A 24,598-nucleotide genomic window follows, 5' to 3' on the forward strand; every position below is an offset into this window, starting at 1 on the left:
GTTAAGTACCAATAGTACAAATTATCCAAGGTATACGTATGTCCCTAATGTAATTACTCTTAATTCGATCACCGCTTAAATGTTCAATTGAAGACTACTGGTGTAAATTGTGTCACAGATTAGGGGGAAAAAACAGAAAGCAAAATACCAACTGGTCACCTTTGTTTAAAACTGAACAATGATAATTAAAGGTAAACGTGAACATACACTTGACCAGTGCTATTTTAGATTATGTTACAACACACCGATGGTGTGTTTAAAACCATTATATTTTGTTATATTAATGTTTTAAATGTTAATGCATGTTTTGTGCCTTTCATCCTTTACTGCTATATTATTTCCCATATTATTACATTTCACCTCAGAGAATGTAACAGCTGACACAGGTCAATTGTACAACTTTAAGATTTGTTTGGAGCCAATTTTGGTTGGTCTAGTTAGGTTTATTTGCTTGTTTGGGTGTTGTTGTTTTTTTTCTGTCCTTGAGTTTTTGAGAAACTAAACAAAAAGTAAAAACTTTTGCTAACCATCCCTGGTCTCCCATACACTGTCCGAAAACAGGTACTGAACTGCACCTTATCTTGTCGCTGGGTGATGTGTATCTATATCAATTATCCTTCACCTGGAAATATGAATATTTATATAACAAAATATATACCCTTAATAGTATCATCCTATCAGTTTCTTTCTACTTATTGAAGCAGGTTCTATTTTACCTGATAAACCGGTTCGTGTTTGTGTTACCTCACATCCTGGAAGGTATTATTAACCACTCACGGTTTCTACATCACACAAGCTAATTTACAGCTGTGACTAGACGTCTGAAATCAAGGAATTGCTCTAAATAGCCGTTTATCAGGCGTGTGTGGAAATGACGCAGGCTCATCGAGCCTTGTCGCAGATCGGGTAATGACAGAAATCAAGTCCACAAGGGGGAGTGTGGATACAGAAAGATGAAAGTCTGCACCAGGCTTGCGGTTTAATCCTTGTGTGTTTTAATGTTGTTATGTTTTTCTCTTTATAAAGTCGACAGAATGTGCTCATTTGCACTGTGGCCCGTGATGAGGCCTTCACTTTAAAATAGCTGGATTGTGAAATGAACATGGAAAAAAGAAACACTGGGGAAACAAATAAATGAAACAAATAGGCTGACTTGCTTGATACGTACCTACAGTGAGTACATACATATTTGATAACTAACTCTCTGCAATGTTGAGGAAAGTATGAAAAGAATTCAAACAAATCAACTTTTGATGCAGTTTAATCTTTGTTGTTTGTCGGTATTACACATATCATTTGTCTGAATTTTTATTTTAATTTTCCAAAGGCTATTTCTAGACCTGCTATTTCCTATAACCCTTGTCAGTTTAAATCTGTTACTGACGAAAAAAAAAAAAGACAATAAATCCTAACTAAAATATATGTATAGCAGTATGCAGTGGTCTTTCACCACATTCATACTCTAATAATATGAATAATATGAGCTCTCTAACCAATCCCTATCATTGTTTTTGTTCTGTTGTTATGCTCCGAACGAGAGTTTCTGATTTTGGATGAATCTATACGTTCAAAATCATTTACAGACTAATTTAGAGCCGTGACAGATCAAGGGCCCGGCAATAAAGCGCCCAATATACTGGAAAGTCAGCTATGTCTTTTGTTTACAGGACTGCATGGCCGCAATAAAACCGAATGAAATGGAATGTTTTACAAGATTGAGACTGCATTGTGATAAGTTGATCTAAAAGTCATTTACTAACAACAGGTGATAATCTACATGTCATGGTCTTTACATGAGATTTGGGCTAGTGCGCACGTTTAATTCATATACAACAATTAACTTAAGACTTAAGAAAACTTCAGCGAAAAAAGATCATTTTTTTAAACTAGTAAGCAAATGTCGGGTTTGATTGAGTTGTATAAGATAAGATAAGATAAGATAACCTTTATTGATCCCACACTGGGGACGTTCCCTCGTTGCAGCAGCTCTATTACACAAAAAACAGATAGGAATAGAATACACATTAAATAGGAAAAGAATTGAAATAAAGTATCTAAAGTCCAGTATATATATAGTATCCATCTATCTATCTATCTATCTATCTATCTATATATATATATATATATATATATATATATATATATATATATATATATATATATATATAATAGGAATAGAAAAATAAGAATTAAAGTAGTAAAATAATAATAATAATAATAATGGTAATATGTACATTATGGACACCTCAATGTATGTACAGATGAATACATATTTTAATAAATACAGATGAGTATCACCTTGTTTATGTACATGAGTGGATAAATGGATATATTTATATAAAGTATATAAAAAATGTCTATACATTTTTATTTTTTTGGGGGGGGGGGATTATTTTTTCAAAGATGACTTTGCACAGAAATGTGTGTGCCACAAAGTAGGTCCAGTTACAAATTTGTTCATTCCTGGTGAATTTGAAGCCTAGTTATTTTATTATTAATAATATAGCTAATTAAAGCTATATGCTATTTCCCAGCAGACTGAAGTCCACAGTGTTGATTTAGCACCAGATGGTCTTGTACAAACACTAGGTGTTAATTCAACACTTGGGATCTAACTGTTTATTTAATATTGGGATCCTTTGGGATTTTCCTAGTCCCTTTGCCATGTAAAGGCTATATGAAAACCAGATAAGACTATCCAGGCTGCAATCTTTGTAATCTTTGTAATTTTTTTCTTACTTAAAGCTTAAAGGGGTTAAATGACACTTGCCACTTACTTTACTGCTCTTCTCAGCAGGAGATACACACCTACTCATAATATGCAAAGGTCAAGGGTTTGCACTTGCACTCACGCATTAGCCAGATGGCCACAAGCGAATAATTCAACACGCTGAGCTCGACCTGTCCGTGAACTCTCTTAAAGGGCTTAAAGCAGAGCGAGAGAATGCCTGAAAAGCAAAATCGGCTCAAAACATTCATTAAGAAAGTCTTGAGAGAGTGCTCTCTCACACCGCTAATCTCTTGGGTTTTATGTGCGATAGAAGCAGTTCTGTTCTGCCTGTTGTGCAAATGTTCTCAGTCCACTCTATTCATGCCGAAGAAGAGTATTTGGGCCTGCCGATATTCTGATTAATGATAGTAGGATAAATGTATGGGAGATTTGTGTGAAGTCAGTGGAAAGGACAAAAACAAGGCCATATTCTCATAATCCTTAATAAGCCTGATAACATATTCCACATATCAGAACGATGTAAGATGAACATATATAGGGAAGGTTATTAGACATTAATAACAGGGCATGAAAGGTTCAGTTTTGAATGAAAAGTTGCAGGGCAAAAAAGAAGAAATGTCCCTTTTTCAGGAGACTGTACTTTAAAGATCATTTTGTAATAAGCTTTACAGATCTTTATCGGAAAGGGTTTAAACGATGTTTTTTCGTGCTTGTTCAATGAACCATAAACAATCATTGCACATGCACCTGTGGAACAGTCCTTAAGACACGAACAGTTTACAGGCGGAAGGAAATTAAGGTCGCAGTTACAATGAGTTAGGACACTAAAGAGACCTTTCTACTGACTCTGAAAAACACCAGAAGAAAGATGTCTAGGATTCCTGCTCACCTGCGGGAACATGCCATAGACCTGCTGCAGGGAGGCATGAGGACTGCAGATGTGTCCAGAGCAATAAACTGCAATGTCTGTAATGTAAGACACCTAAGACAGCGCTACAGGGAGACAGGAAGGACAGCTGATCGTCCTTGCAGTGGAAAATTACATGTAAGCATGTGTCCCCTCTAGACGTGATGGAGAACTTGCAGATGTCTTGGTGGAAGAGTGGAGGAACATCTCACAGCAAGAACTGACACATCTGGTGCAGTCCATGAGGATGAGACGCGCTGTAGTACTTAAAGCAGCTGGAGGACACCACATACTGACTGTTACTTTTAATATTGACCCCTCACCTTTGTTCAGGGACTCATTACTCCATTTCTGTTCCTCAAATGTCTGTGAAACTTGTTCAGATTATCTCACAGTTATTGAATGCTGGTATGTTAATGCAAATATTTACACATGTTAAGAAATTTGCTGGAAATAAAAGCAGCTGAAGGTGAGAGGGCGTTTCTTTTTTATTTTCTTTTCGCTGAGAGTATATGTTTTGGGTATATGCACTTAGAGTGACTGAAGAGGCAAATATCGTATTTTCAGCTGGGAGATCTGTCCGATTTCTCAGGGGATTGGGGAAGAGTGCTTCCAGAATAATCTCTGATATTTAACTTGACTGACATTCGAGAGACTTCATATCTACAAGCCTTCAAATAAACGAAGTTTTATATATATATATATATATATATATATATATATATATATATATATATATATATATATATATATATATAAAGAAGAATGGATGAATGAGTGGCAGTATAGAGATTTTTAATTCAAATGATTTGCAGATAGCCCTCAGGCATTCCTCACTGATCCCTCTGCGAGTCCGCGATGGTGTTAAGGCCAGAATGAAACGCTGCAGCTGAGATGAAGCTGCTGGAGGTCCCGCATCCGCCTCCATTCATCAGACACCTGGCCAAGTTTGAAAACACGAGCGAACGAGCGCGAGCCTCCGGGCCAATTAAACCCGCGCGAACACTCCCGCGCGCATCTGGGCGCTTCAGGCTCGGAGGAAAAAAGCCGCGCTAATTAGGCCCAAACGGCGGCCTTTCTCTCCCCGCCGTGACCCGGTGCGACCCCGGGCCAAGCTGTTTAACGTTATTATTTGAGCACTTAAAACGCGTGAATGCAAATGCGCGCGCATTATCCGTTTGTTAGGATCCAGGAGCTGCTCGAGCGCGCGGGTCACAATGAGCGTAAAGGCGAATTAACATTAACATTAACATTAACGTGTCGCGAGGACGGGTGGCTAATTGTACGTTAGCTTTACTGACGAGGGTGCAACAAGTGTGCGCTCTCTCTCTCTCTCTCTCTCTCGCTCTCTCTCTTCCTGTGTGTGTGTGTGTGGGTGTGTGCGCGCGCTCGCGTTTGTTGTCCACAGGCTGTAAACACTCATTAATTAACTTGCACGTGTTGTTGTCTTTTATTTCCACCAGGAACACGAACTTTCACACCGTGGTCATTTGTCTTTTACGCATTAAAGAATGTAAACATTTTAGTCAGTTTAAGCATTTTGGTTTCTTACTTTGGTTTTCAAGGATTTAAAATAATAATAATAATAATAATAATAATAATAATAATAATAATAATAATAATAATAACAATAATAATAATAATAACTTGCTTAAGTGTGTGTGTTTGCTTAAAATGCATGAAGGGATTTTGCGCAAAATTGTTCAGATAATCCAATGCACAATGCGTGAAAAATGATTAATGGCGACAAATGAATCAGATTCGGGAATGTCAGTCTGTCAGATTCTCTTGGTTAAGTGAATGGTGTCTTGTTCGGCCAACACATGGTCCAACTAGAGATGTTGCAATGCACATCCTATTTACACCCGGACTGCACACTTCATTTTCTCCCCCCGACAGTCGCCAGTGGAGAATTCTCCAGAAATGTAAGTGTTATATTTATATGAACTAATTGTTTAAATGCATGCGCCAAGTTTAGTCCACAGTTTCATTTTGACAGCATCAATGATGCAGTTATTTTAACTGTTAAACTATCCTTTTGAGAATTTTGAACTCTAGCCTACAGCTGGCATTGTAGTGTAGCTTCATATATTCTAGATTATTTACAGTCATGACCGGAGGGTGGCGACTGTGTTTCACCTCTTATGCATCTTGGGGGAGTTTGGAGATGCGTCAGGAAATGCGCACGAGCTCCACCAGCCTTTATTTCCGCCAACTTTTCAAAAATAAATAAATAATATAAATTTAAAAATTAAAAAAGACTATGCATGGCAGTCTGACTCTCTCCAATATATCACAAACGAAGACTACTACCAAAGGTGTCTGATTAAAAACTGCATCTGTTACATCTGTACATATATACTCCATCCGTGTGTGTGTGTGTATGTGTGTGTGCGTGTGTTTTGCTCCTCCACGCCGCCCTGTGTTTAAAAGCGCAATAAAAAAAAAACCCTGCCTATAATATCAGTTATATCACTTATTCCCGTTTGCGCCGTGAAGATTGCGGTGCGTTTGCTTTGGTCCGTTTTGTTCGATGTTATTATATTATAAGTGCAGAGGATCGTTGGCATGCGCACCAATACGCGTGTGCGCGAGCGTGACGTCACTCACTCGCGCGCCCTCCCGGTAACTTCCTGTCCCGGAGCCGGTGACCTCCCCCTGAACCCCTGTGAGTACAGATCTGAGCAAACTCGCGCGCTCACAACGCGGTTTCCTCCAAAAGAACTTCGAATGCGTGTTTAGTTTCATGTGAGAGTTAATGATGTGCAGCACGAAGGAGGGAAAATATAATAGGCTGGATAAATAATATATTTACTTATTTTCCAAATTTGCTCTCAGTTTAACGCCATGAGGACATTTGGAGATTTTTTATTTCTGCAACGAATAGATTGTAAAAAAAAAAAAAAATTGTATGGGTTTGACATGACAATTTTAATGCTTAAAATATATATATTTATTTGTAAATGAAAGGAAAGAAGTAAATCGACTAATCATTTGACCTCAAATCGCAATAATCCAGTGGTCACCTTTATCCCAATCGACATCAAAATAGTAAATAAATGTTGGGAAAAAAATGAGCTACATCTCTAGATATTTGTATGTAATATTAAATGCTTGTTTTGGATTACTGCGCTCACAACCCATACTGTATTAGTAAGTACCACGCAGGAATCAATCAATTGTCAGGCCTATTTTATTTATAAAGTTACAGTGACACAGTTGTAGTCAAATAAACCGCCACTTTAATATTTCAAACAACGAGGAAATAACACACAGGAAAATAAATAAATAAATAGGGGCCTAAATAAATAAATACATAAGTAAATAAATTAACGCTCAAATGGTGAAAAAACAAACCCGGTCGACTAGCGAGCATTTTCTTGTTTGTTTGTTTGTTTGTTTGTTTGTTTAACCGTCAACAAGTTAACTCTGCTCATATAGAGAACATAAAAGCAAAGTCTATTTATTAAATACATTTTGGTGTGGAATGTAGCAGAATATTCTGAAATTACAATCCAGTGAATGCATTTCGGAAAGAAAAACTGAACCTGAAATGCATTTCACAAAGCCACAAGCATTTTCTCCATAAAAATAATAACACTTTTACTGCGCAGTAAAAACAAAACAAAACAAAACAAAACAAAACAAAACAAAAACACAGGTTAATGGAAAGCAAACCCGGAGAGTTTTATTATTATTATTATTATTATTATTATTATTATTATTATGATAATAATAATAATAATAATAATAATAATAATGATAATTATTATTATTAGTAGTAGTATCACTATTATTCTTATAAGTTTTTTTTAAGGACAAATTTGTTAGCTAAATATTGCAGAGTATAAATAATAATATGAAACGGTTGTTCAGAGATGTGTGTTCTATCATTACTGAAAGGCAGCTCGCGCGCATTGGGCCTCTCCGTGTCTTCATCAGCTTTCAGGTATTAAAACTATAATAAAAATAAATATCCGGATCGCATGTCTCCTTATTGTCGTCTGTTTGCGGTGACTTTTAATAACAGTCATTTTTACTAGTACTGTGATTATAAATAAATAAATAAATAAATAAATAAATAAATAAATAAATAAATAATTAAATAACGAAACATGGCTGTATGAGACTAGGATTATATGGCATTCAAAAATAAGTAGGTTAAATAACCTAAATGATAGGTTAATAGAAATAAGTCTGTATTACCTATGGGGAGATGAAAACGTTTTATTTATTTATTTATTTTAAACAGTGCAGTCATTCATTCCCGTGTGCCTTTGGTTAATATGGATATTTGTCCTTCAGTTTGGGATTGTATTTAAAGCGGGTTCAGGATGAACAGAACAGACTCAAGGTCGCTAAAGCTGCGTTTTGCGTCTGGTCTGAAATGATGAGGTTTTTTTTCCTCCTTGAAGTGAATATATTCAATAACAAAAAAACAACGAAAAAAAACCCACCTTAAATTCTAAAACTATTTATGAAACAGAACTTTTACGCCGTTTAGAATTTTCACAATTTTTCCCAAATTGCCTATGTTTTATTAATAGTCATACAATCAACCAACCAAATAGTTTAATTAATCAGATAAATAAAAGACAGACACACACACACACACACACACACACACACACACACACACACACAGCAGTACATCTGATCGGAGCCTGTATGCAGCCGTGGAGCGACTTTCTTCACCAAAGTCGTGTTAAGGAAGAGAGACACAATGAGGCCAGACAGACATACGTGATAGAAGCACGTGACCTGCAATAATAAAGCCAGTGTATACACGAGTTAACGGATTTACCATTGAGAAGTATATATATATATATATATATATATATATATATATATATATATATATATATATATATTATATATATATTATATATATATATTCCTTACAAGATTAATGCAAAAACAAATTGTAGCTGTAATGGTTGTAGACGTGTGGGCTCTACTATTATACTACTATTTATTTATTGCTTATTAAATTAATTGTATTATTATTATTTACTATTTTTGTTGTATTATATATATTTTTATTTTGAATGCAAGGCTATCTTTGTAGAACATTATTATTATTATTATTATTAGGCTATTATTATTATTATTAATTGTTGTTCAGTACATAATGTAGTTTAAGTCATTAGAGTTAATTAATCACTCTATGTAATTTGCATATCACGAATATGATCATATTTATTGTCATTTATTTTTGATAACTCGGCGGTTTTATTCATAATTATTTTTGCATCACTGTTATAGCTCAGCAGCTGCTGCGAGCAGAGTCTAACAGCCAACCTGTTAAGCTCCATACAGTTTGTAAACGGAATAGAAATGATTAGGCTTACAAAACGATTTATACAAAACGATTTGACGAGATATATATATACACATATATATATAATATATAATATATATATATATATATATACACACACATATATATATACATATTATATATACATATATATATACATACACACACACACACAATTTCTTAAATTGAATTACAACTCTGACCATTTCGTAAACAGATTGTACTTATATAGGCTAAAACAAGGCGCTACAAATAAACAAACGTTAGCTATAAATAATTTAAATTAAAAACTGCAATATATTCAATTAGATTTTTTTTTTTTTTAAAGAAAAACCTCAAGGTTTTATTTCAACTGAAAATGTGACCTATATTTTAGTAAATCAGCCACGCGACGTGTTTTTGCATTGAAATAATTGAACACATTCATTAAGATGAAGTGACGGAAACCAATCAGAGAGCGATTTACACTGAACGCGTTGCTATGGCAGCAATATGCGCAAATAAATAAATAAACAAACAACCTAATTAAACCAGTCAATAACACTTAGTTGCTCGTTGCCCTTATAAAATGACCTCGTATGGACTACAGAACTCACCAATGTAGACACATTATATATAACTAGCCTATGTGTTAGTCATTAAAAAAAGGATAATTGATACAAACATAAAAAAAAAAAAATCGCTTTACGCCAAAGTGTATCTGACGTCACCATACTACAGTATTTTGACTATTTAGTACACTAGTATGCAGCGTTCTGGCAGACCCATTAAAGTCTCGCGATTTTACAGTAGAATTACACGCCTGAAGCCAAAATCTCGCGATGTTTCAGCAAACTTTGCCAAGCAACCACAGTACATAAACAAACCTTCTTACGCAGAGAGGTGTGAACTGAACTTATTAGACACAGCAGCAAAATGTCTTTTAAAGGCTTTGTGAGCTGCAACAGCAGAATATCAAAGGAGGATAAAGAGTTTTATGAGTTAAAGAACAGAGCAGCGGAGTTTTACAGAGCAAACGGCGTGCCGCGGAAGCTTGAAACGGTTTTAAATGAGATGTTTTGTGCAAAGCCGGATGATGTTTATGGATATCTGGTATGGAAGTCTGTTTGTCTTAATGACGTCTAGTTAATTCAGTTAATTTAGTCAGGTTAACGATTTGCATTTGCATTTATCTGCGACATTTTGATTATAATGAAATCTAATTAAAAATAATGCCAAATAATGAAATTGCCTAGAGACACGTAAACATTAATGAGAAATGGCCTTATGGTGTCCATTAAACTTTTTTCCCCCCTAGTACAGATCCAGAAAATACTCAGTGCGTCATCAAATTATTTTTAATGGATTGGTTTTTATCTAGTTACAGTTGCAAGAAAACGGTTGTGAACTGTCTTAAATGAAATGATTGGGGGGACCCCAACTCCCAACCCGAACTTTTCCTGTAGGAAAAGCTGATCAGACTTGCACTGCTGCGAGGAAGAATTTTAGACCATACCTCCACCATACAAATCTCTTCCAGTACATCCATCCATCCATTTTCCATACCGCTTTATCCTTTTCAGGGTCACGGGGAACCTGGAGCCTATCCCAGGGAGCATCGGGCACAAGGCGGGGTACAACCCTGGACAGGGTGCCAATCCATCGCAGGGCACAATCACATACACACTCACACACTACGGACACTTTAGATGCATGTCAAAGACACTACCGTGCATGTCTTTGGACTGGGGGAGGAAACCGGAGTACCTGGAGGAAACCCCTGTAACATGGGGAGAACATGCAAACTCCGTGCACAGAGGGCGGAGGCGGGATTCGAACCCCCTACCCCGGAGGTGTGAGGCGAATGTACTGTATTAACCATGTATTCTAAAACACAAACTTTCTTCCGTCTGTTTATATACTCACGAGTTCTAGGCTAAATGAGGGTTTGATGAATAATCATTAATTTGTACTGATCTGTGTTTTTTTTTTTTGTCAGGCAAACTACTTCTCCAGCCTCTCACACACACCTGTGATTAGTGCAGTAGTGGGCAGAGAGGTGTATGATGGCAGGGGGGAAGCAGCATTGCAGGTGGATGTTTACTGCGTCGTCAGGAATGAAGAGAAGGTAGGCTGATACTCAGAGAGATGACAGATTTTTTCTGTGTAGGTGTTTTTCCATGCTTTGAATGGGAATACAATAAAGCAAATGTTTACCTGCTTTAACACAGGAGTTCTCTAGTGCCAAACCTATTGACACATACAGTTTCAAGCCTTCTGTACTCCAAACACACCTGGTGTAGCTCATGATGGGCTTAGTAAAACAGTACAAACTTGAAAGTCAGTGGTTGTCCAGGACTAGAGCTGAGATAACCTGCTGTATGTCACTTGAGAGGCTCATGATGTATACAAGTGCGTGGTAGCTCAAATGATTAAACTGTAAAAAGAAAGAAAAATACTACAACATGTAAGCAGTGCGACAAAAACAGAGCACTCGTAGTAGTGATATCTTAAACGGAGATATATTTTTATATCCCTAAGCTATGCCTTGTAAATGGTGATCACTTGTGTGTGTGTTTGTGTGTTATTTAGTTAGTCAGTAATGCAGTGGTTACTAGTATGGAAAGTGATGTCATGGAGATATGGAATGTGACTCCCAACGGTAACCATCCTCAAGCGTCCGTATCGGTGGCACTGGAGTGGATCAGAGATCAGCTGAGCTCCATGTTGCATGGCTTTAACCCCACCCACCAAACACACCTGGACAAATTGCTCAGGTTGGCACACACACACACACACACACACACACACACACACACACACACACACACACACACACACACACACACACACACACACTGCGTGAAAAGAATTTAGTTATAGTAATGCTCATCTTAAATTTCATTCGGATGATCTTTGTGTGTGTGTGTGTGTGTGTGTGTGTGTGTGTTGCAGTGATTACTACATGGCCCGTTACCTTGAGGACCAAGAGGGTCATAACAAAGAAAAGAAAGACGAGGAAGAAGAGAAGTCTGAAACAACATCTGACACTGCAACCGCTTGTGCACCTGCTTCAAGCAAAGACATGAAGAAAGGAGATAAAGGTAGAGTGAAGATAAAAATAAAAAGTTCTAGTATCGGTGTTGATGCTCTAGCACTGTAGTTGATGCTGTTGTATTGGTCTTGATGCTCTGGCATTGGTGCTGATGCTGTTGTATTGGTCTTGATGCTCTGGCATTGGTGCTGATGCTGTTGTATTGTTATTGATGCTCTGGCATTGGTGCTGATGCTGTTGTATTGGTCTTGATGCTCTGGCATTGGTGCTGATGCTGTTGTATTGGTCTTGATGCTCTGGCATTGGTGCTGATGCTGTTGTATTGGTCTTGATGCTCAAGCATTGGTGCTGATGCTGTTGTATTGGTCTTGATGCTCTGGCATTGGTGCTGACGCTGTTGTACTGGTCTTGATGCTCTGGCATTGGTGCTGACGCTGTTGTATTGGTCTTGATGTTCTGGCATTGGTGTCGATGCTGTTGTATTGGTTTTGATGCTCTGGCATTGGTGCTGATGCTGTTGTCTTGGTTTTGATGCTCAAGCATTGGTGCTGATGCTGTTGTATTGGTTTTGATGCTCAAGCATTGGTGCTGATGCTGTTGTATTGGTTTTGATGCTCTGGCATTGGTGCTGACGCTGTTGTATTGGTCTTGATGTTCTGGCATTGGTGTCGATGCTGTTGTATTGGTTTTGATGCTCTGGCATTGGTGCTGATGCTGTTGTCTTGGTTTTGATGCTCAAGCATTGGTGCTGATGCTGTTGTCTTGGTTTTGATGCTCAAGCATTGGTGCTGATGCTGTTGTATTGGTTTTGATGCTCTGGCATTGGTGCTGATGCTGTTGTATTGGTTTTGATGCTCAAGCATTGGTGCTGATGCTGTTGTATTGGTTTTGATGCTCTGGCATTGGTGCTGATGCTGTTGTCTTGGTTTTGATGCTCAAGCATTGGTGCTGATGCTGTTGTATTGGTTTTGATGCTGTTGTATTGGTATTGATGCTGTTATATTGGTGTTGATACTCTAGTAGTGGTGTTGATGTTGTGACTTTTATCGGGCTGTTGTATTTCCAGGTAAGAAAGGCAGTGCCACAGAGAAGCCGCTGCCTCCTCCTGAGAAACCGGAGCCTATGTTGCCAGGGGCGATGGTAGTTGGTGCTCTGTCAATGGCAGCAGCCAAATCTGCAGCAAGCCTCGCAGCCATACCCCTCTATAAACACATCCTCACTCTCAGAGACCTACAGGTTAGAGACACACACACACACATTAGAATTACTAGCACCCTTTATGAGCATGTTGGAAAAAAAAGTATATCAAACGAATAACATGCAACGCGTGACATCAACACCAATTCGAGAGCATCATCACCAAGGTGAGAGAAATTGCACCAATTAGAATAACACCAATGTGTCAAGGAATTAGAGGGGGAAAGTTTTGAAAGGCAACATCACAAGGCAGCATTAAACTAGTCATTTATATCAAACCAAAGAAGAGAAGACAGAAGGGGATGGTGATTGGAAAATATATGAAAAGCTCTATGTGCTGGACTAGATGTGGTATTAGTTAACATATAAAAAAGCTAATAGTGTACTGCTCATCATTTCCCCCCTTTCTTACTTTACATATTCCTACCTCCTTCCCGTTCCCTCTCTCTCTCATTCTGTGTATTTCCACACCTCTGCTGTGATTGTATTTTCTTCTTCTCTTTTCCACTGATCTTTCTCAGGCTCTAAGAGTGTTCATGCCCATGCCGCTGGTATCAGTCTTAAGTTGTGGAAAAGCATCAGCTGGAAAGCTCAACCTGCTAGAGGAGGTCATCCTGCTGCCCACTGTACCACACAGAACCAGAGAGGTACACACACACACACACACACACACACACACACACACACACGGATTAATACGGTATGCACTTCCGTTATTATAATCTTTATTAGTTCATTTTTATTTGCTATTAAGTTTGTATTACTTTTTTAAGTGGTACTTTATTTAGCTTATATATATATATAATTTTGATTTAAATTTTTGTTATTTTCCTTCTCGTGCCCTTGTGTCTCATTGATTTCGACTCTGTAGTGTGTTACACTGAAAGCTGAAAGCACTGCAATCCAGAGAAATAAAGTGACCCATCACAGCCAATCAGATACCTCTACATTCATGTTAATAATAATAATAATATTAATAATAATAATAATAATAATATTAATAATAATAATAATAATAATAATAATAATAATAATAATAATAACAGTGAAGATTCATGGCTGCTGGAAAGCATTTTCCTTCATTTTATATTAACCATGTTTGAGTTGGACTTTTAACCCTGCCCCCACTCACATATACTCAAGGGATTGAATAACTCAATGGATCTTTAAACGCTGTATAGCTTACTGTTCTATGTATTTAAATGTGTTCAGATCATTGACATGTGCCGTGACGTCCAGAGAGAGATAAGGAGAATAGCCGTTACTACAGCGGGGAAATCAGGGGTGAGTTTTCAGTTTTTAAACCTGGATCATCCTCCCATGTAAAGTACCTATAAAATGCCTAGTGAAAATCCAATGTGTAAATGAACTGAGTACCAATGGATTGCGGTGTAATATCATAATTAGTCTCTCTCTCTGCCTCTCTCTCACTCTCTCAGCCTGCATTAGAGGGTGTTTCAGAAGGTGGCGCTATTCAGCTTGGGCTCGAACGTGCAGAACAAGCGCTCGATCTGTTGACGGAGGCGTGCTCAAACCTGGGCCTGCCGATGGGCACAGAGCTCCGGCTGGTGATAAACTGCGCTGCTCATAGACTCGTCGACTATGTAAGTGGAAGCAGGGTCAAAGGTCAACCTCAAGAGAAAAAGAGAGACATAATGAGTTAATGAGAAATAAAACTAAAATGCAGACCAGTTCCCAAGACTCTCAACAACTGCGTAAACGTCTGCAGGTTTTCCGTCATTATTACAGAGTAATGCATTTGTGACGAAGCTCTGCTGTGAAAGCTCAACGTAAGTTTCTCCTCAAGACCTTGATGAAAATGATTGGCACCAACGACACTAGTATATATTATAAATGCAGCGAGTGATATTTTGAGCTTAAACATCTGGTGACGATGCATAGCTTTATTTTAACACAGTAGTGTTCAAAACATTCTCAAACCTGATTGGTCAGAAGGTGTTAATCTGAACTCTCTATGATCATAGGATTGGGCCCCTGATTAACTCGATAAAAATGCAAAGCATAGTGTGTAAGTGAATTTATACTAAAAGATCTTTCATGTTTTCCAGCTCTAACCAGTTTAATTGAGTCCGTTTGTTGAAATTAGTTGTCCTTTTTTGTTTTGTTTACCATAGTCCAGAGGAAAGTACGAGGTGATGGCGGGGACTATGAAGTCTCCGGATGAGCTGGTGGACATGTTTGTGGGATTGATTAATAAATATCCAGCCATTGCGGCCCTTATCGACCCGTTCAGGAAAGAGGTAAGATTCACGTTCACTCTCAGAATACTCCATACACACAGGGTGGTTTGTATCTGGTTTCGCAAATTCTTTGTAGCCAGGTTATCACAGTACGCTACTAGAACGAATGGATGTAATACAGCGCAGTCCAATTTGGCAACCCACGATTAGAGTCTGCCAGCTCGTCTTGCGCTGTACAGAAAAGAAAAGACGGTAACCTTGCCTCTTGGTCTTAGAGAGAGCTTTTCTCTACGTAAAAAAATAAACTCTGGAAGCCTGTGGTTTTCAGTCAGACTGATGATTGTTCTCTTTCCGATTAACAAAATCTGGCAACCCTTCTCTTGTCTCTCCGTGCAGGATGTGGAACAGTGGCAGCAGCTGAACTCTCTTATTGGACAGTCTTGCTGCCTAATTGCAGATGCAGCATACAGGCCCTGCCCTCGCTGGAAGGAGGCAAAGCCCCTCCCCCCAGGGGTCACGTGGATCACTCTTAGGCACAGAAGTGACATGACCCTCACTGACCTCCTCCATGCCGTCACAGAGCGAACAGGTAGACGTCAGATCCTCGGTATGCTCTCAAGTCTGATGAATTAAACACATATTGATTTATTTAATTCATAGCACTTTACATTCTCCATGCATCTGCAGGATTATTTATTTATTTAAAAACAACAACAACAAAAAAACACTTTTCTCTGATCATGTAGAAAAGCTACAAACTGTGTGCATTACGATGCAGCGAAAAAGTTGCCTGAGCGAGAAGTTGTTACTTTTTTTTTTTTTACGTGGGCGCACGTGAGGAAAAAGAAAGACTATGTTTATCAGCACAAATGTGTGACGGTGCACGATGCATTTATATAGTGACTTCTTGGTCAGGGTCACAGAGGATACTAATATTTTCTTTACATTTTGAAAAATAAAACGAACTAAATTCATTAGAGAACATCACAAGCAGATACAAGCAATGACTGCATACTGTACATGTCAGATGAAATGCATCATAGGGGGGAAAACAGATTTGACTGCTTGTTTAAATGAAAAGAGAGACTGAAAGCTACACACACACACACACACACACACGGATGTACACACATATACATATTCAACAAGAGCTGTTAAACAGCCCACACATATTGAGCTAAACACATGACTTGCATATCCACAGCATAAAGAACTCTCATGGCCACTGTACTGAGAGAGACAGTGAGAGGAAGAGACACTGAAAGAAAGAGAAGACACTTTAATAGACATTAGCTCATTGAAAAGCTTATGAAGGACATCAGAGAGAGAGAGAGCTGTTGAGTGCATTATGCAAACAGAGACCTTCATATTAATGTGTCACACAAAGGAAATGCACGTGTATTTGGCTACAGCTACAATATACTTATTGTACAAAATAAACTCGGTACCTCAACGAGGGAGAAACAGACCAGGGTTCAATTCAATCCGACTGAATATCCGAAAACTTACCTTGACAGTCTGACTGAGTTATGAACTAGCAGTAAACGTTGACTGAACAGTTGATGATAATCATCTGATTTGTCTCTGGAATATTAGCAAAACAGAATTTTGCAATAAAAGGCTAAACAAAAATGAACAATTGTACTTCAGTAGAAAGTAAAGTGGGCTGGGCTAATTTTGGTTACTTATTAATGGTTACTTATACCGATCGACCATAAAAGCACTGACAGGTGAAGTGAATAATATTGATTATCTCATTATATTAGCACCTGTCAAGGGGTGGGATGTGTTAGGCAGCAGGTGAACAGTCACACGGCTGGGTCAGAGCATGTCCAAAACGGCCGGTCCTGTAGGGTGTACAGTGGTTAGTACCTACTAAAAGTGGTCCAACGAAGGATAACCGGTGAAACGGCGACAGGGTCATGGGCGCCAAAGGCTCCCACAGTGCATTGCAGCTTGCTGCGTATAGGGATACGTAGCTGCAGACCGGCCAGAGTATCCATGCTGACCCGTCTACTGCTGAAAGCGCCTACAATGGGCACGTAAGCATCCGAACTGGACCATGGCGCAATGGAAGAAGGTGGCCTGATCTGATGAATCATCGTTTCTTTCACATCATGTGGACGGCCGCGTGCGTGTCACTTACCTGGTGAAGAGATGGCACCAGGATGCACCGTGGGAAGAAGGCAAGGCACTGTGATGCTCCGGGCAATGTTCTTCTGGGAAACCTTGGGTCCTGGTATTCTTGTGGATGTTACTTTGATGTTACATACCTAAACAGTGTTGCAGACCAAGTACACCCTTTGATGTACTATGTTCCCTAATAGCAGTGGCCTCTTTCAGCAGGATAATGCGTCCTGCCACACTGCAAACACTTTTCAGGAACGGTTTGAGGAACATGACAAAGAGTTCAAGGTGTTGACTCGGCCTCCAAATTTCCCAGATCTCAATCCGATCGAGCGTCTGTAGGATTGTTCTAGACAAACAAGTCCGATCCATGCAGGCCTCACCTCACAACTTGGAGGACTTAAAATGACCTGCTGCTGCCAGATACCACAGCACACCTTCAGAGGTCTTGTGGAGTCCATGCCTTGACGGGTCAGAGTTGTTTTGATGGCACAAACGGGGACCTATACAATATTTAGGCAGGCGGATTTAATGTTATGGCTGATCGGTGTATAATATTGTGTGTGTGTGTTATTGCAGAAGGGGAGACCATTCTAGCAGTGAGCAATGAGGACATTGGTGATGACTCCATGATAGATGTGGTGAGATATTATCTCTTATGCATTTACATACAGAATTTTTAATACATTCAGGGTTTTATCCGTATTTGCATTGCTTATAAGTAACTTTACAACTGTGTGTGTGTGTGTAGGCTGTAGGCATGGGTGTATCATTCATTAAGCTGGGTGGGCCGACTGGAGGGTGGAGGATGAACAAGTACAACCGTCTGCACAGGATAGAGCAGGAGCTGGAAGAACAAGGCATTCTGGGTAAGAAAAATCTAGCCACCCTACCCTATAGCCCAGACGTGACGAATATGAGAAATTGTTGTCACATGCGGAGAGTAATCAATATTTATCAGATCTCCTACAGCTCCTTTAACGTTGCCATAGGTCTCTCGGCAGCCTCCCGGGTAAGTTTTTGTCCTGTCCTTTTGTACATTTTGGAGGGACGTCCTGTTCTTGGTGATGTCGCTGTGGCGCTCCATTTTCTCCACTTGTTGATGATGACCTTTCTGGTGTTCCATGGTACATCTAATGTTTTGGATATTGTTTTATACCCCTCTCCTGATTGATTTCTTTCGACAGTCAGAGCCTGTACAGGTTTTGTCAGCTCTTTGTGGACCATGTCTTCAGCAGAAAATCCCACCGATACAGCTGGTCTTTATTTGGGGTTAATCAGAATAATTTCCTTAATGAGAGCTGTATGACAATTTCATTCTGAACACTGCCACATCCCCAATTATAAAATGGTGTGGACACGTATACAACCTGGCTATTGGAACTTTTTTGAATTTTTTCCTGTTTTCCACTTAATTTTTATACGTTGTAATTTCACACTGAGGGTGGAAAAGGTTCTGACATGATTTATCTTGATTAAATTTTTTTTTCTATCAGCAAAACCTGAGATTTGAACAGGGGGAGTGTAGACTTTTTTTTTTATACCCATTGCACATGAGTGAATTAAATAATGGAGAACTGAAGGGATGCGTTTGCGTTTTTATTAAGCAGGTATGCGGGAGGTGAAGCTGCCGTGTGAAAGCAAGCCTGAGGAAGAAGTAACACAGACGGAACAGGCAACCTGATAACATACACCACGTTCCAACTTCATCAACACGCTGTAACAAATAGCAAAGGGAGTTTCTTTTTCCTGGATGGTTTATGTATTGCATTTATAATTATCTGGTTTGATATATAATTTGAAATAAAAGATGTTTGTATTAAAATGCGTTACAATTTACATTGTAAACCTGTAAAAAAAAAACCAAATATATATTTTTTTTACAAAATTGGCTCAAAAACCTAATTCGCTAATTCTGTCATTTCAGCATCACGTACATGACATTCAAGCTTCTTCATTTAACATTTACACACAAGTTATTCACAGTAATATTACCAGCTATATAATATACTGACCCCAAAGTATCCACGATGTTAAACGTGCATTTTAAACTTCCTTTGTAATCTAAGAAGTTCTCAGTTATAAAAAAAATATCCTGCTTAATTTAAACACAAGTATAAGCTGATTAGTGATACTGATACACATGGTATCAATGACAAAAGCTTTGATTAACAATGAATTATCTTTCATACTAAATAAAATGTACTTATCGTCTTTTTTTTACAACTATTCGAGTAGTTGGGCAAAGTGCAGCTTTGCGTCCGTTTTATTATCCAGTCTGCTTCATCAGTCCGTCAGTCATCTCATCTCCCCCAATGTCCTACAAGAAGAAAAGAGAGAGAAAGAGACAGAGCTATTATGCATCAACTCAATGACGTTTTCATTTCATTCATGGCACTAATTTAGTTCAAGATGTTTCTCAGTGAAATCTCAGTTAAGGTCAAAATTACCACAGAAAAGAATTCCAGATGTGCAAAGTGTTTTCACTTGTGATGACAAGTTTAAGGACAGATGTATGAATAAACGCCTTTGGATGAGACGCGCATGATGAAAAAGTCGTTTAAAAGCTGTCCTTATACACTCTTATTCGACATTTTGAGCAATACAATAGAACACAATTCTGGTTATTTATGCGTTTGTGAAGGTTTCGTGGTGTCCGTGTGACATCAGGCTGAAACTGAGCGCAACCTTTACAGAGCTTAATGTAACGTAAATATTTCATTTATTATGTAATATATAATATACTGCCCTTAGACATCCATTATCAGTGAGTTTGGAGTAAGCAGGTTTCTCTGTACAGGAAAACATATTGTAATTTGTCTGTGGTAATTATTCATATGATTCAGACATGGTACATAATGTTTTATTATTTTGATAAAACACTGAAAACATGCTCGGGACTGAGATTCACCGAGTTAACCCTTTCATACACACCAATGGACAGTCCATTTACAGCATTTTTAAAAGGAACATTTAAGATGCAACTCGCCTACAAATGACTGGAGAATGTTACTGTAATTTAAGAAACCATTTTCCTGATTTCTGTTCATCTCTAGACTATTTTCTGCTCTCAACGCAGCATGTTTTAAAACTGTACGCACAATCCCAATAAAAAAAGCAACAAACAAATTAAAAAATCTGCGACAGACTCCAATGAACAGGTTACCTTTGTTAAAACCAAATTGTTATTTTAAATGTATTTTTCTAATTAAATATTAATATTCGCCTCAGAAATCCGCTGCATCATGTATCTATTTTTTTACATTTTATTTATTACTAATATGCAGTTAGATTCGAGTAAAGCACAAAGTGAGCTACAATTAAACCCAAGCACTGAAGTAAGCACTAGAACACAAAACACCCAGTTGGACTATAGATCAAACATTCTTTCAACTAGGCTTCTTAAAATGTACTAATACAGAGCAATAACAATAAGAGAGGACCATATTTATGAGAAACGCTGGTCATTTGACACCTTTAAAGTTAACAGTATGGTCAAAGATAAGACATAAATCAGTGGGAAAGCTCTGAATGTCCCTGTGCTCTCAAAACAGATGACATTTTAATTCAGGATTTAAAATAAAATAAAAATAAAAAAGCCACCATGCATGCAGGACTTATAAAATTGTTGCAAAAATCTGTTGCTTATCCTCTTAATATATTTCACCTTTTATTTTGCCCACTTGTAGCTTCTCTTTTTTATTATTATTCTTACCTTTGAAAACATATAGGTCAAAATGGTGTGTATTACAAAAAGTATTAGTTGCTACCTGAAATATTTTCATTAAGAGCTAAGATTTCTTAAAAATGACCAATCAGAAATTGAATCCCTTTAGACTTTAATGCTGTACGTTTCTTTCACTTTAGGCAAAAAGCTGTGAATCTCTTTAGTGTGTCAATCACACATGGAATTGTGTACTGACTACACACTTCCGCTTCCGAATCCTTTCTGCCAGCCCCGTCCCCCTCGCCCCACCACACACACGTCTGTCTGTCTCTGAATGGAGACATTATTTAGGCGGCTCAAAAAGGGCAGCTACAGTTCATTGCAGCAGGATCTACTTGTGGCTGATGGTATGTGTCTGTCTCTGTGTGTATGCGTGAATGAAGTAGAGAAGAAAAAAAAAAAAAAAAAAAAAAAAAATCACACAGTTGTGTTGCAACATTACAAAACACTTTCGGACACCAAGCAGGGCTGCACATCTTTTCAGTAGGCGTTTGGATCGATTCTGCTTCGAGGTTTATGAATGAAACATGCTACATATAAACAAAGGTGTTAATAAGAAAGACGTTTGCTGAGTTGTTTAGAGGGTGAATTGCGACTGCCTACAAATCAGAGGCTAAGGGTGTAGGTTGTCCAAACTTAGCTATGAAAAAGCTTAAATAGGGTAAGAGATGCAGAACAGCAAGAGAAAGAGAGGAAGAGAAGGAGAAGAAAGAAGACATAAATCCACTGGCAGCACGTCAGGAGTGCTCTGATTCCCCGCCAGGCAATCATTCTGTTTGGAATATAAACAAAAACAAAATAGGCTAAATGAAGTGCTTCCGGAACACACACACACACACACACACACACACACACACACACACACACACACACACATACACACACACACACACAGGGTACCTCCAATTTAGAGATGTTTCAGTAGAAACGATTGCTTTGTGTTGGCTGGCATTGGTAAAGCTACAAAAGCTGAGGGACTGACAAAAGCAGGACAAAAAGTTCTCACAAATACTATACACAGTGCCATAAACACGAGCTGCAAATACCAAGCACATAAATATTATACACAGTGCCATAAACACGAGCTGCAAATACCAAAAACAAACACTATAGACGGCCATAACATGACCTGCAAATACCAAACACACAAATACTATACACAGTGCCATAAACACGACCTGCAAATACCAAAACACACAAATACTATACACAGTGCCATAAACACGACCTGCAAATACCAAAACACACAAATACTATACACAGTGCCATAAACACGAGCTGCAAATAACAAAAACAAACACTATAGACGGCCATAACACGACCTGCAAATACCAAAACACACAAATACTATACACAGTGCCATAAACACGACCTGCAAATACCAAAACACACAAATACTATACACAGTGCCATAAACACGACCTGCAAATACCAAAAACAAACACTATAGACGGCCATAACATGACCGACCAAACACATAAATACTATACACAGTGCCATAAACACGAGCTGCAAATACCAAACACACAAATACTATACACAGTGCCATAAACACGACCTGCAAATACCAAACACATACAATAATGCACATTAATAAATGCTAAACACAACAATACATCACACAGACATCAACACTGCTTGCATATGCCAAACAGAAACTCTACAGACAGGCATAAACTCTAGCTGAAAAAATTAAACACAAATACAACACAACCATATAAAACATATGTGAACACTAAGCATCATCCCCCTACCTGCCTTACCGTCTGCCTTTTAAGAATTACTGTTCCAGCATGTATTCAGATACTTTGGGATCCCGGAAGAGATCATGCATGATAGGGGTCCGCAATTCACGTCAAGAGTCTGGGCCAACTTCTTGGAGAAGATGGCCGTCACCGTCAACCTCACTTCAGGGTACCACCCCCACGCTAACGGACAGGTAGAGTGGGCCAACCAAGAAATCGCTAGGTTCCTACGGACATTCTGTTCCATGAACCCAGAGGATTGGAGCAAATTCCTCCCATGGGCCGAGTATGCGCAGAACTCCCTATGACACACGGCCACGCAGCTCACCCCTTGGTCTTGGGCTACCAGCCACCCTTATTCCCCTGGAACGCCAATCCTACTGATGAATAGTTCCGCAGGAGTGAACAGGTTTGGGAGCGCACACACCACCATCTAGTGCAGGGCACACGCACCTCCAAGCGAAAGGTGGACCGTCAGCGGAGGGAGCACCCCAACTACCAGCCTGGGGACAGTGTGTGGCTCTCTACAAAAAACCTGAAACAACCACTCCTGTGCAGGAAACTTAACCCCAGGTATATCGGGCCCTTCAGAATTAAGGAACAGATCAATGAGGTCACGTACAGGCTGGAATTACCCAAGCACAGATGCATCGCCTCGTCATTCCATGTCTCCCTTCTTAAACCGGTTATCCCGGGTTCATTAGCCACGGCGGTGCCCGGGGAGTCGCCACCGGAGCCCTTAGAAGTCGACAGCCAACCAGCCTACTGAGTCAGGACCATCCTAAACTCCAGGCGCCGGAGGGGTAAATTAGACTGCCTGGTGGATTGGGAGAGATATGGCCCAGAGGAACAGTGCTGGATCCCGTCCCAGTACATCCTGGACCCAAGCCTGTATAGGGACTTCCATGCCACTCGCCCAGCAAGGCCAGGACTGTGGAGGAAAGGTAGGCCTCGAAGGAATCCGGTTCTCGGAGAGAGCAAACTCGTGACTACAGTTCCCAGACTGCATTGCGAACTACAAACATGGCCGACGAGGACTACACGTCCCATACACGCACACACTCGCATTCTCTGGAGTTTTGATTACGGACACCTGCACTCAATCTCACACACACTCACAACACAGTTTATAAGAGACCTTGGGAACATTTGAACTTTGCGAAGTAAACACTCAGCTGTCACGTCTCTGTCGTTTCACCAAGCCATCGTCATTGTTTTTGGATCTTCCTGGTTTATGGATTTACTGCCTCGAGTTTTGACTATGATTCCCTGCTTTACGACTGGTTTATAAAATCCTGGTTTATGGATTTACCGCCTCGTGCTTTGACTACGATTCCCTGCTCATGACTACGCCTTCAGTCTGTTCCTCGCGTTCCTGCTTCAGCATCGCCTGCGCTTGCTTTCACCTCAGGTATCGTAACATTATGGTGCTGTGTGTAGTATTTACATGTTTATGACTGGACTGTGTGTAGTATTTGTGTGTTTGGAATTTGCAGGTAGTATTAATGTCGTTGTGTGTAGTTTTTATGTTTCTGGTATTTGCAGGTAGTGTTTATGGCTGTCTGTAGTAGCACACCACATGCGAACACTACACACAGCCAAAAACACC

At 39.0% G+C, this 24,598-nt stretch overlaps 2 protein-coding genes and 1 long non-coding RNA gene across 5 annotated transcripts in view; 1 reads left to right on the plus strand and 2 right to left on the minus strand.

Moving 5' to 3' along the window:
- The first annotated feature begins 9,569 nt into the window (after window positions 1-9,569).
- On the plus strand, window positions 9,570-19,664 carry eno4 (enolase 4). Of its 3 annotated transcripts, none has more exons than XM_017476578.3 (13): window positions 9,572-10,050; window positions 10,937-11,065; window positions 11,530-11,714; window positions 11,893-12,041; window positions 13,059-13,228; window positions 13,711-13,836; window positions 14,402-14,473; window positions 14,629-14,793; window positions 15,325-15,450; window positions 15,787-15,979; window positions 18,097-18,158; window positions 18,269-18,386; window positions 19,125-19,212. In XM_017476578.3, exons 1-13 carry the CDS (start codon window positions 9,874-9,876, stop codon window positions 19,199-19,201), a joined length of 1,749 nt encoding a protein of 582 aa, XP_017332067.1. In that variant the 5' UTR covers window positions 9,572-9,873; the 3' UTR covers window positions 19,202-19,212. The 3 variants fall into 3 exon arrangements, with proteins under 3 accessions (XP_053538534.1, XP_017332067.1, XP_017332068.1); XM_017476579.3 differs by having other exon boundaries at window positions 9,573-10,050; window positions 19,128-19,257; XM_053682559.1 differs by having other exon boundaries at window positions 9,570-10,050; window positions 18,269-19,664.
- LOC108270171 (uncharacterized) lies at window positions 13,083-15,326 on the minus strand. The gene is made up of 3 exons (XR_001813633.3): window positions 14,725-15,326; window positions 13,617-13,813; window positions 13,083-13,222 (listed from the first exon to the last, which is right to left on the minus strand). It is a non-coding gene; the product is annotated as an uncharacterized LOC108270171 (long non-coding RNA).
- shtn1 (shootin 1) overlaps window positions 19,104-24,598 on the minus strand; it is a 49,728-nt gene continuing 44,233 nt past the window's right edge. Inside the window, exon 17 of the mRNA XM_017476580.3 lies at window positions 19,104-19,837. The gene's annotated coding sequence lies outside the window, so the exon portion shown is untranslated. The remainder of the gene's footprint in view (window positions 19,838-24,598) is intronic.

The sequence above is a fragment of the Ictalurus punctatus genome, chromosome 9 (assembly GCF_001660625.3).
Source record: "Ictalurus punctatus breed USDA103 chromosome 9, Coco_2.0, whole genome shotgun sequence".
Lineage (NCBI taxonomy): Eukaryota > Metazoa > Chordata > Actinopteri > Siluriformes > Ictaluridae > Ictalurus > Ictalurus punctatus.

Bases quoted from the DNA above. Each gene is read 5' to 3' on its own strand.
- eno4 (XM_053682559.1), top strand. From the start codon at position 9,874: ATGTCTTTTAAAGGCTTTGTGAGCTGCAACAGCAGAATATCAAAGGAG. The intron at 11,066-11,529 runs GTAGGCTGATAC...TGTGTTATTTAG, and splicing joins TCGTCAGGAATGAAGAGAAG to TTAGTCAGTAATGCAGTGGT. The intron at 13,229-13,710 runs GTTAGAGACACA...GATCTTTCTCAG, and splicing joins TCACTCTCAGAGACCTACAG to GCTCTAAGAGTGTTCATGCC.